The following is a 12,937-nucleotide window of genomic DNA, read 5'->3' on the forward strand; positions in this document are numbered from 1 at the left end:
TCAAGAAGCTTGCTCTGTAGTCCACTCTTTTTTTGCAATCAGGAAGATGCTGAATTTCATTGGGTTTATTCAGCAAGTAGGAAATAATACAGAATGTCCCTGTGCCTGGTTTGCATTGCTGAATTGCAATGGAGTAAAATGTGCTCCTGTGATGGGAAAAGGAGATTACAATATTTGTTTTTTCAATGTTCCAGGTGGGTGCTGCTATAAAATTGTGGTTAACAGAGCTCATGTAAATCTCACACACAGCCTGGAAAAGCCTCCTACATATGTTTAGAAATTTGTGTTGGCTCTGTGTCTTGTTGTAGAGCCTTTAAACACAAAGTAGCCAACCTGTGAGGGTAAGAGGTAACCCTTACAGGAAGCCTAGCCGAGCAGACAAAGGCTAGATCAAGACAATTGTCCCCACTGCTAGGATCTGACAGTACAGTGTTAGAGATTAGCTGCTTAGTTTAGTTTGGTAAATGGACAAGTGCCATATAACAGAATAAGAACCCCCCATAGAATATAGCTAACACTGGCAACTCAGTAATCTTGCAGGAACATTCCATTTTCATTGTGTTGCAAAACATTTCTCTGGGATCTTCAATAATGCAAAGTGTGGATTAGGTAGACTTTACTTTTGCAGCTCTATGTTTTACACAAATCAACAGAATGGGCCAGGAAAAAAAACAAGTTTTAGGAGACCTATTCTCATGTAGAGAACCTAAGTGCTGCACTGGGGCTCTGGGCTTCAGGCTCCTGCCCTCAGTGTGATTTGCAAAGGAGCACCTGTGTGGGCACTGCAGGGGCAAAGGGCACTAATCTGCATAACGTTCTTCTTTTGGAAGCCAGCTGCATTTCCTCATGAGCTGGATGTGTGCCTGCAGATGCAGGAGCTAATTCTGCAGAAAGTTGTCTGCCCAGCTGCTCTCTGGAGGCTGGCTCTGCTCTGTGCCATTCACCTCTTCTGCTTTTGCCAGTCTGTACTGAGAAGGTAAGAAGGAGGTGGGCCAGCCTGGTCCCTGCACCCTTCTCTCTGCAGAGCATCTCCATGCAGGTCCCTGTGCTCCGAAGGGCTGCCCACGCATTGCCTCCGGCAGACACGAAGCCGCAGCACGTTCTCAGAGTTCCATACTGTCCTGTAGACTGTGGTGAAACAAAGACTGAAAGTGAGAACATCATTTGGGTTGCTGTGAGAGTCTGGTACAGGCTGGGGCAAAGGGAGAAAACAGGGAGCTGTTCTCCGATCTAGCTTGGAAATAAGCAGCTCAGTACTTGGGTGATACAAAATCACCAGCCTCATAGAAACACAGGAGGGAAAGGGAAACCCTTCTGCTGCCTCTTGGCTGGGTGGTACTGGATGTATTTGTGAGAAAGTCATTTGGGGATTTTCTGTTGCTCCCTTACCTGATCTCTTTGCCTCTTCCCTCCCTCCCCACCGTCCTTTGAGTAGCTGCTGCTCCAGGGTTTTGCTGTGCAGCTGGTTGGTAGCTTGCCCATGCGGTTTTGTAGAGCAACAGTGGAAGCGTACTGTTCTTTTGTAGCCGAGCAGCAGAATGGCTCTTCAGCAGGCAGTGGGACTGGCTGCAGGGACTAGCTGTGATTCTCATTAGCACTGGTCACAAAGGGTAGGCTGCACTTGTATTTTTAATGAAAGCTGGGCTTATCCAGTTGCTAATCTTGCTTACCTAAAAAGCTTCCTACTTGCTGCAGCTGATTTACCGGCTTCTGCCTTGACTATCTAGATACAGCTTTACCTCTACAGGTTTGTAAACCTCATGTAAGTGAAATGCAGCAGTTGAAAAAAATCCAGGAATCACTGAAATGATTGCTGCTTAAAAAAACTAGGAGGTTTTTCACTCTGCTATTTTGGAATGTTTTTCTTTACAGGGGGCCAGGGATGTCACTTAATGTCATGGCTAATAACAGAGGAGAGTTATTTTCCCCTTATCCCACCCTTCTCCTTCAGCACCTGCAGCCATCCATAGGTGATGTATAGCTTTGTCAAAGACAGGAGCAGTGAAGCTGCTCAAACACAAAGTGCACAAGACCTGTGCAGCTCTTTTTGTAGCAGGTAAGATACCCACAGAAAACGTGGAGATGTTTTAGTCTCTTAGAAAGGACATTGTATGGGGAAGTACACTGAAAGGCTTACAGGATTTGATCCAGCACCTCTTCTTCCCAACTGGAGTGAATTTTAAAGCAATGTTGTTCTTTTGGCATACCTTTTTTTCCCCCTCTGCTGCCTTCAGCATCACAAGTCACTTCTGCAGCATTTCTTGTGAAAATGTTGAGTGGATTTCCCACCTGCTACTGCTTCTGCACTTCTTATTGCAAGGTTTCCTAGCCTTGACTCAGAAACACACACTGGAAACAGTTAAATGCAGGTGTGCTGGAGCTGGGATGAGTTGGCTGAAATGAAATGATGGGAACAGAGCGTATAAAATAACCACAGAGCTTCCTGTCCGTAAGCCTCGAGCAGGTCAAAATAGAAGTGAGAGATATCAGTATTTCTGTAATGTGTCTGAAAGCTCATCAGGAATGTTTCAGAGGCTGGCAGAGGTTTCCCTGCAATTTTTAAGCTTTCTTGAGTATCTGAGAGTTGGGGAAATAAAGAAACCATAATCCCTTTTTTCCCCCCCCCCCCCCCCCCCTTTTTTCTGCCTGCTTGGCAAAGAGCAGGCTTGCTGTGAGAGCCCCTTACCTGGCTAGGGACAAGCAACAGCTGTGCTTTGAAATGTGTCATTTCCTACTATTATTATTGAAGGGATAGCAACTTGGCCTGGAGTAACCTGATATGTCCTGTTGTTGCAGGGAAGGATGAGACTGCAAGTCTCGATGCCACGTTTGCCATCTGTAGCCATTTCGGGTGGAAAGGGCTGAGGGGAGCCACCGCAGCAGAGCCACTGCTCAGAACTGGGTTGTATGGCCAAAAGGCTTAGCAAGGGGGAGGACAGCGGCATTGGAGGGGTAAGGGGAGAGGCTTAGGGTTTGGCAGTGGAAGGAATGAGGCTTTGGGGAGTTATGCTGATCATGGGGTCAAAGGATGTTTACAGAATGTGCTGGACCCATTTCATGGAAAACAGAACCTTGCGATTGCTGCCCTGCAGCTGCCCCAGGCTCTATCATCTCAGTGGCTCATCTCTGCCAGTGCTGTGGCAGGAGGCTTCAGAGCAAAGCTGCAGTGGGATCCTGGGATAAGTTACCTAAAGGCAAAATTACTGCCTCATGGTGCTTGCTGGGTTGGGTAGTGGTTGGAGATGGATGGGTTCAGATGGGTTCTCCAGCACAGAAACGCAGCGCTTAACCGTGGGTGATGCGGGGTGATGCGGACCTGTAGTGTCTACAGCTGGGTAGTCTGTTGGGAGCTGCATGAAAAGCTGGGTGCTGAATTTTGATACAGCTTCAGTGGCTTGCTGCAGGCAAAGGGCAGGCAATGCGTTTCCTGAATGCATTGCTTGATCCTTGTTTTCGCTTTCTGCTGGGCATACAGGAGTGTCAGAAATAGCTATTTTGCCAACCCTGTTTGCAAATGTAACGGCACATAGAGCTTGGAGAGGGAGTATGTCTGCAGTGCTTGCTGGGGCTTTTTGGCTTTCCTTTTAAATGCTTCTAAAACCCAAGCAGTATTTCCTAGAAATCAGAAATGAGGTTGCTAATGCGGGTGTTAATGCCAAGCATGGAACTCTCACAGTGGTCTTTTTTTCCAGCAGCATTTTCAATAGGCTTATGGTAAGCTATTTTGTATTTACATTGGTTTTCTACTTAGCAAAAGAAGCACAAAATTGTGTAAAAGCATGGTCTCTTACAAATGAAAAGGTGAAATGATTTCATCTTGCCTTCCTGTAAGGAAGTGATGCCTGCAGTAAAATCAAATATAACTTTCTGATGCTTTTTGTAAGTCATTAGAGATCTTAGAAACCCTTTGGAAATGAAATGTTCACAGAAACTTGAAGCATGTTAGATCAAATTGGCAGATTCCCAAGTCTGGAATGTTATATGAAATGGAGTGAACTGGTAAATAAAGATTTCCTTCGCTTCTGTGCTTTTGACATGCTCTGGTTTAGATGCAATGCCTTCTTTTTCTGTGTATGGTCCCAAACCGGGCTCAAAACATGGAGTAATTCTCTCCTAACCCAGGGAATCAAAGTCAGTAAAGCAGAAAATCCAAGAGAGTCAGGAATGAGTGAGTTCATGGAAAATGTGTGCGATGTTTTGCAGCTTAGCAGGAGTATAGTGTAAGTGTGAAGTGGGAGAGGCGGTGAATTATACAGTGAACTCACTGGACATGTGTACCTAGAAATGGAGTGTGGTGGCAGCAGCCTGAATAAACAAAACTGAAACTTTCCATGTCTGAAAGATGAGTAAGAGGATGTCTTATTGAAGTAGCTCTTCATGTCTGTGAGATGTGCTTTTAATTTTTTGGGTAGTTCTTCCACATGATGATTCTTCATTTTGCACTGTAATGATGACTATCTGGTTATTAGCTCTAAGTACTGGAGGCATCTATGGAACTACAGGACTTTAATGATACACTCCAAAAAAAAGGGGCAAATTAACTAAACTTCATCTTTACTTGAGCTGACATGAGACACTTAGGACAGTATTCTGCTTTTAAACCAGGAGCGGCAGCGGCTGGAGACAATCCTCAATCTGTGTGCGGAGTACTCCAAGCCTGACAGCGACCCCTCCGCGGCTACAACAGTTGCTGATGTGCAGAAAATTAACAAAGAACTCGAAAAACTTCAGCTGTCTGACGAGGATTCAGTGTTTGAGGACTCCCAGATGAATCTGGAGCCGAGGTTCAGAGGCCACCTGAAGTCGTCAGCCAGCGACTCGGATTTCTCAGAGCTGAGCAGCCACAGCCGTGGCACCGCTGCCATCTTCTCCTCACGAGGGCCGAGGGCTGACGACCGCTTTGAGGAGAGCACCAGGCCTCCACCCTTCACCGTGCCCAGCTTCCTGAAGGATGCCCCTGAGTCCTCCTACCTGAGCATCACACCAAAGGTAGGAGAAGCAAGTGCAATCCAGGACTGACTGCTTGAAGCCCTCCCCTGGGAGCTGGCTGTGCGGGCAGGGGCCACAGTTACTGTGCTTGGGGTGTGAGAATTAATCTTGGACCTCATCTTAGTAGCCAGTGAGTAATGAATTAATTTTTGTGGAAGCTATTGGTACTGGAAGGTGGTTTTTTTCAGAGGGTTGTACAATTCAGAATTTTAAGATTTTCTAGGAGAGAAAGATTTGCTTGATCAACTATGGCTCCTTAAATAAGGAGGGTTCAGGAACTTGGTTTAGTGCCATGCTGGCATGTACCAGGGAAGGGATGCTCTGCTGTCTTGTCCCAACCTGAGACTCCTGTCTTCTGTAAGAGGAGCTTTTCTCATAGGCAAACTGAAACAGTTGCACAGGAGCTTTGAAAAGGAGTTGCCTGAGCCAGAGGCACTGTCCTGTCTTGTCCCTCAGAGCTGGACATGAGCCACTTGTCAGGTCAGCTGTTGCCTCTCCTGGGGCATGCAGCGGCAGCCAGCCTCTTGCCTCTAACCCAGCGCTGAGCTGCAGCTCTTTCCTCTGTGCTTCACACTGCTCTTTTCGTTACTGAAGGGAAATTGTCCTTCAAAAAAACCCCAGAGCAACAGCCTTCCTAACAACTTTCTTCAGCTAAGGCAGCAGCAGCAGCCTCCTCCAGTCTGGTGCAGGGGCCTTTCATCTTCTTGGGTCAGTGCCTAGGCGTTGGTGTGCCAGAGCAGCAGTGCTGCAAATCCTGCTGACAGGCAGCCTGGTAAATAACTATGCTCAAGAGTTAGAATCAGGAGCATAGTTCAGACCAAGAAAAGCCATGGAAGTAGGTTTCTGTATAACAAATTCACACCTTTGAAATACTTCTGTGTTTTTCCTTTTTACTGTTGTTTATACATTGTATGAGCTCTAGCATGGTTATATGCCCAACATGAAGTGTATTTAACCTCTGCTGAACTTGTCTCTACAATCACTTGTGGTTTCAACCTACCACACACTAGAAGTGTGTGTGTGTGTATACAGAAGAGTGTGGTTTGATAGGAAAACATTTTGCCTTGTAAAGGGGTATCACTCTGGAAACCTGCTGAGCTGGAAATCTTTTGGTGTGAAATTACATTGGGCCAGGTGTGCTACTCCAGCTTTGCTTGGTCTTTCTGGGTTGAAAAGGTAGTAAGGCATTTCCCTTAAAGGTTGGTTTGGTCTTGCATTTCTTTCCCATTTGTTGCTTTCTTCGTGCAAGTCAGAGATCCTATTTTAAATCCTTATCAGGAAACTGAAATCCAGGATGTGGTTTTAGCATTATTCCAGCAGGACACCTGATAAAAAGAGGCTTTCCTGCTGGAATTACTACTGCTAATCACGGAATGCTGTTCATTCACTCTTGTGCAGGGTGTTCTGCCTAACCTTGAGAAAAGCAGTAACAAGCAGCTGTGTCAGTGAAGCACAGTTCATTGTTTCAAAGTCTCGGGGTAAAATGCCTTCTCTCAGAGCAGCCCTTCACCAGCTGAGCTGACCCTCTGCTGAGCAAGGCTGTGTGGTCCAGGGGTTAACAGGAAGCTGCACATGCCGCTCACTTCTCCTTCTGCCTGGGGACAATGAGTGAGCAGCCTTACCAACGTAATTGGATTGCAGCCCCCCTGGGGTCAGGTTACATGAAGAATACGTTTGAAACTCAATGCTCTTTGATCTTTGCTGACACAGGATTAGAGATATTTTCTTAATGTTTGATTCTTGGCACGGTTATCCAGTAAATAAATGGCAACAAACAGAGTATCACTAAGCATTGCTTCCTGAGAGGTAACTGGGGAGGCAGAACCAACTTTTGTCCTTGTTTTGTAGCTACTGCCCATCTTACTGACTGGTTACAGAAATGTCCTCACCTACCTCCTGGCTTTTATTTACATTACATTTACATTGAGAGTATCTTCATCTCTATGTGATTTTTAGAAAGCAAAAATGGGGTTTTTGCAGCCTAAATAGCACATCATGCAAAGAAGTCTCTAAGGCTAGGTTTTAATAAACTCCTGTAGAGTTAATAGCATTTATTGTTAAGTGCAGTATTTGCTTCCAGTGCCTGGAAGTATCATATTCATTTCTCTTGTATACCTTCTAAATAGAGAAATAGCAATATAGTAGGTATGGAATATGTAGCAGATTGAAAACCAGCATGCAGTGCTTGTCTAAAATGAACATGATATGAAAAGGGGAGGAAAAGACAGTGCTTACCTCTTTTTCTAATGAACTTCATGTAACATGCAACTCAGATACCAGAATGTGCAAGTGATGAGCAAAGAGGGCAGGAACTCGGTCGCCTGGAAGAGGAGCGCATAGCAATACTGAATAACTTGGAAGAACTTGAGCAGAAGATCAAAGATTTGAATGATCAGATGGATGAATCCTCAAGAGAGGTATGAAATATGTTTTGGTTTTAAATGTCTTGCTTGTTGGGTATGTCTGCTTATGGGTTCAGCAAGGGAACTCATGGATGTATGCAGCCTTCATGTGCTGTTTTTTTCACCAGGATTAGGCACAGAATCAAGGACCTGGCAGACTTCTACTTTGAAAGTTATTTTTCCTTGATTGGAAGAGGGCTGTGATGCTCTGATTAGCCTTTCCCAGCTGTAACCATTATAGTCCTAAGTGGAATTAGAACAATCTTGCTTGTTTAGTGGTCATTCATTTGATCTAAATACCTTATGTCACTTGGGAGTTTTATGGTGGTATCTCCTGTGACTGTTTAAAGAGAAAGGAAGTGAGACAACTTCCTTTCAAACCTCCTTGGCTTTACAGTGGCAAGGGTCTGTTGGCACCCTCTTGACTTCTGGAATCTCACAGTTGCAGGCTAAGCTGGCCAGGAATTTGGGTTGAGCTTGCTCCAATTATCAGTGACAGGAAAGAAACAGCTGCTCCAGAAGGTTTCCTATGGAGCCTGGGCACAGGGAGTTGGTGTGGTGTCATAACTGGAGGAGGCACAGAGCAGAGATAGAAAAGAGTGTTGGGAAAAAGAATCTTCAAGCTAAAGTTGGTTTGGACTTTACTTTTCAGTATTTTGTGTTGCAGTTTTACTTTTTCTCAGATTTATCTCTTTTAAGCTTACTTTTTGTGGCAGTAATGCTTTTTTTTTTCTCTGTTTTTTTCCTCTTTTTTTTTCCTTTTTCTTTTTAAAGAAAAAAGTTCTCTTGTGAATAACCACCAACTCATTCCCCCTTCCCCCAGAAAATAATGTATGTCAAGAGCTCTTCTTAATCTGGACTACTTCTGAAAAATGTTTTGTATTCCCAGTTGGATATGGAATGTGCCCTTTTGGATGGGGAGCAGAAATCTGAAACAACAGAGCTGCTGAAAGAGAAGGAAATACTGGATCATCTAAACAGGAAAATAGCTGAGCTGGAGAGAAATGTTATTGGTGAAAAAACAAAGGTAATTGAACTGTCTTAGCTGGCTGTGTGCTCTGTGCCCCTTGATCTTCAAAATACATGTATGTGATGAATATATTGATGGAAGTTGTCTCATTTAGTAGTGCCCATAGGTAAATTTACTTGATAAATGTGGGAGAAAAGAATAGTGGTCTCGCTGTCCTCTCCCTGTAACAATCTGGTTTACCAAGGTATGCTTGACAAAAAAATACACTGCAAACATTAGTGAGAATAGTTTTGATTAAGAAGAAATACATGTAGGGCTTGGACCTGGGGTTATCTGTTGCTTAAAAGAACTGTACTAATTGTAGTGTTCTGCTACCTTCCATTGTAGGTTATATACCCTGAATAGTATTTTTTTTCATTTACAAATGCTTTCTTAGCAAAGGACTGGAATGAAAGAGGGCTGCAGTTCCAGAAGATGGTTTATATGTCATTGCATATAAAAGATAAAGCCAGCTGTCAACTATGTAATGTTTAAAGCAATTACATTGATTTTGTTTACTGACTGACATTTGTAGTACTGTAGAAAATTCAGATACTTGGTTGCTCTCAGATATGCAGCAAATACATATCAGCATATCTTTGCAAAGTAGGACTGCACCATGCAAAAATTCTAGGTGCAGAAATGCAAAAGGTCTGCAAGACAAAGCTGTGCCCACTCAAAGCAGGAGGCACTGGTTCCTTCCATCGGGCTCTCCGCTTGCCTTCTCCACGGAGGATGATCCGTGGCCAATAATATCTCAAGGTCAGGAAGTTTTTCCAGGGCTTCCAGCCAGTAATGTTTCATCCTCTACCTCATAATTTAAACCTGTCACTCATGGGAATACTCTAGCTATCCTCTCCCCAAAAAAATGTCTGGAAGTCGTCTGCATTATTTGCTTTTGCTTAGAGAAGCATTTTTTGCTCTTCCACAGTTCCCCTCCAATTCAGAACTTGCAGCTTGCATTGTTTTATTCTGAGCTTTTTGTTTTCAGTTTCTTCTTGCCCTGTAATGAGCCTGGATGCTCTTTTGTGGTTGTACTCATCAAACCTGTGTCTGGGAAGGAGAGTGGAGCTCCCACCCCCCTGCCCTGTGAAGTGACAGAACACATCCAGCTGAAGCTGGAACTGTTGTGGAATTTCCTGCCTGCACTTTCCCTTGCTCTTGTGTACCTCTCAGTGGTCCTTCAGCTGTCAGTGTTGCCTGTGGTCACTTTATAATTCTTCCATAAAATGTGTTCCATATCTGCTTTTTAGTATAAAGATGAGTTTAAAGTTGGTAACAGCAGATAAGTGGTACAAGCAGATGCTCTCTAAAAGGATGCTGCTAGAAGCTTTGTGTAGTAGATGATAACAACTAATGTATCCAGAAATTCAACAAATCTTTTGCCTTTTGTGTTTGTTCTCTAGCAGCCTCAAAGTTCAATGATACTAATGGAAATCATTCTAAAACCTGTAGGTTGTTTAAATTTCCTTGCAGTGATGTGATGGGATATTATGCGTGGCAGTCAGAAAATTGAAATGTGAGGTCTAGTTTAAATCTTCAGCTCCACTAAAACACAGAAAGCATCACAGGGGGAGCACTCCTGCTGTTTTAAAAGGCAACTTCACTCAAAATGATGTTTTCAGTATGCAGCATACCCCTAATCAGCTCAGTTACAGCAGTGTAGTTGCCTTCTCTTTTGTGCTCCTTATTAAAAAAGAGATCCAAACAAACACCAGCTGTGAGTGCATGGCCTAGGCTTAAAGCCATTGCTTGGTTAATGCTGAAATTATCTTAGTGGAAATAAACTCTGAAAGAGCCCACAGATTGGCTTCTGGAAGATGTTTGGAAGCATCTTATGAAATGGAAGTGTAAAAAAGAACTGTGAGACAAGCTTCTGTGAATAGGCAAAATACAAAGTGACAGAGGAAGGGTCCTAGAGAAAGCAGTGTCAGTCAGCCAAAGAGATGGCACAGACCATGTCAACAAATGAAGGCTCTGGCTGGCTGGGTTTTCTAATCTGTGTTTTCTAAAGCTCAATCTATGTGTAAGATTGCTGCCCTACAGGTCCTACAGGCAAGCTCTTGGACCTGTAGTACCCCACAGAAGGGGTGCTCAGTTGAAGGTGGTAGGTGGTTCATTTTGCTGAAATGATTTGAAACTGCTGGCCTACTCAGCAGAATTAAGGCTCAGGTTCTGGCCAGTGGTTCCCACCTTGCTGATGGTAGTTTTTGTGGTGTTTCTTGCAAGAACTGCTCCAGTGTCCTCACAGTGACCAGAGTTTGTTCTGGTTGCCTGTGTATTTTAGCTTTAATAATATCAGTGGTCTTGGTTTTGGAGGAGCTCCCTGGCAAGAAGCTGTTTGGTCTCCCTGTCACTTGGACAGTGATTACATTTCTGTCAGGGTAAGGGAATGATATCTGAGTACATCTCATAGTGCTGTTTGGAGGTGAGGAGGAGAGTTCATTTCACTCACAAATGATGGTGGGGTGTCAGTGTTGTACATGATGGCACTTGTCTCTGGACTGACTTAAGTGTCTCCTGGAATTTGCTACTGATCTCAGCACCTGTTTGACAGGAACCACTGCCTGGTTGTGTTTCATCCTTACCCAGGCACCTGTTTGTAAAACTTGTGAAATTCTTTCAAAGAGAGATCACAAACTACAACCTCATTATTGGCCCTTGCTATGCACTTGGAATAGAACATGGGTGGACTCTCTTGTACTACTTCCTACCCAGGTTTTTTGTTTGTCTGTTTGTTTCAGTACCCTGTGCACAATCTTTTGCCAGCTATTGCACAGTTTTAAAGCTGCTGTTTCTAGCCTTTGCAAGGCAAAAGGATTGCCTGGAAAACATACTTGAAGGCAGAAGGGAGAGTTGTGAGTTCAGTTTTGGGCTGTGCCAGTGTGCTTTTGCTGTGGCACAATGTCTCTGTGTCCCAGCACCTTGCTTGTAAATTAGGAGTGGATTTGGCAGGAAGGTTTGTGTGTTGCAATGGTATGCTGAGTTCTGGTCTCCTTCAAGCCCTATGCTCAGCCCTGCCTGAACATTTGGCAGGACTCATGGTGAGGAAGAATGGATAAATTAGGGGGGGAGGGGGGAAGTAGCACACATTCTGTGGCGAGTTGAAAGTGTTTCTCTTGCTTTTATGAGTGTGCCACCACCCACAACGGGAGGAACGAAGCAATTCGGACTTGGAAATCAGAGCTATTAGTGCTTGCTCTCTTGAAAAAAATTACAACAAGGGCTTAGTGACAGACCACTAAATTATGACAAGTTTTATGCTTCTGCCCTGCAAGGGGTCAAGGAATGCAGGGAAGAGTAGTCTGTATATGAAAAGCATGCACAGCTTATGCCCAGAAGGATCTGTTTCATCTCAGCAGTGCTTTGTTAGCTACAGTTGTATGCAGTCTGGTTTGTAGTGGCCATGGCACTGGAAATGCTTATTTGTGGGAGTGCTGGGAGAGCTGATAGGCCTGAGGCCTGACACTTTCCTCTGCTGTACTGTTTGCCCCTTTCAGCCAATAACCAGTGAAGAGCAGGTAACTCCTCTTAGCCTGCTTTCTGTGAGGGGCAGACTGTTTTCTTACAAATCCATGGTTAGTGTTAGCCCAGTTTTGTCAGCAAGTTGTTAAAGTCAATTTTCTTGCTCTTCCACTTATTCTCCAACATGTTGTCTGGAGTGGCAAACTCTGTGGCATCACACTGCTTCCAAGTAGAAAGGAGTCATTTTTGTAGTCTGCTCTTACCCCTCCACTTCTAGCTGTGGCAGTAGGTTATTCTGGAGAGGAAGGGGGATTTTCTTTTGGAGTGTAAAAGAATAGAGTTTGGCTAGAGGTGAAATCATGAAGATCAGATGTTGGGCAGAACGAAGAACTGCATGTGCTTCTCCTTGTTTCTCAGAGTCCTATGTGAGTTGTGAAACTGGCTGATTCCATACTGAGGAGCAAGGGTGTGCAAGCCTGAAAGCTTGGTGTGGGTAATGAGGTGTTGCTGCCTTAAATATGAGAATTTGCAGGGGAGTTGGATTGAGGAGATTCTGGAGTACTTCAGATTGGAACATGTGAAGTAGAGGAGTCTGCTGGATGGCAAGGCATTCATTAGTTTTGAGGGGGTTTCTTCATGCATGGCTCAGGTTTCTTTGCAGTTTCTGAAAACAAGGCATACTTTGGGTTGGTGGGGACTTTGGGGTTGGAGGTTTTTTGCTGGGGTTTGGGGGTGGGTGGGTTGGAATGTTGTAGAGTGAGCCCAATTCATCTAGCCATGCAATCCATGTCACAGTGTCCTGGTGAAAATAAGAAGATTCTTGCTTTGGTGGGTTTTGGTGGTGTGGGTTTTGGTGTCCCAACCATCTCCCTTCTCCCCACTCCCTCCCTCCGATTTTTGACTGGATTTTTGGGAAGCTTTTTCAGTTTCACCCACATTTACTTACACTCATTCTGCAGAGTCTGCCAGTTACCACCACTGGAGGAGTTTAGGAAGGGACTGAATGGGGCACTTGGTGCCGTGGTTTAGTTGATCAGATGGTGTTGGGTGATGGGTTGGACTGGATGATCTC

The 12,937-nt window shown here is 44.4% G+C and overlaps 1 protein-coding gene across 6 annotated transcripts in view; it reads left to right on the forward strand.

Moving 5' to 3' along the window:
* The window catches only part of PHLDB2 (pleckstrin homology like domain family B member 2), a 61,944-nt gene that overhangs the window by 16,813 nt on the left and 32,194 nt on the right, over positions 1-12,937 (forward strand). For all 6 annotated transcript variants that reach the window (XM_068163091.1, XM_068163093.1, XM_068163096.1 and 3 more), the window contains 3 exons: positions 4,606-4,989; positions 7,263-7,406; positions 8,281-8,418. In XM_068163091.1, the coding sequence (XP_068019192.1) occupies positions 4,606-4,989; positions 7,263-7,406; positions 8,281-8,418 (666 nt within the window). The remainder of the gene's footprint in view (positions 1-4,605; positions 4,990-7,262; positions 7,407-8,280; positions 8,419-12,937) is intronic.

Source organism: Melanerpes formicivorus, unplaced genomic scaffold (assembly GCF_026170545.1).
Source record: "Melanerpes formicivorus ecotype bairdi unplaced genomic scaffold, bMelFor1.0.p_v2 SCAF_70, whole genome shotgun sequence".
NCBI lineage: Eukaryota > Metazoa > Chordata > Aves > Piciformes > Picidae > Melanerpes > Melanerpes formicivorus.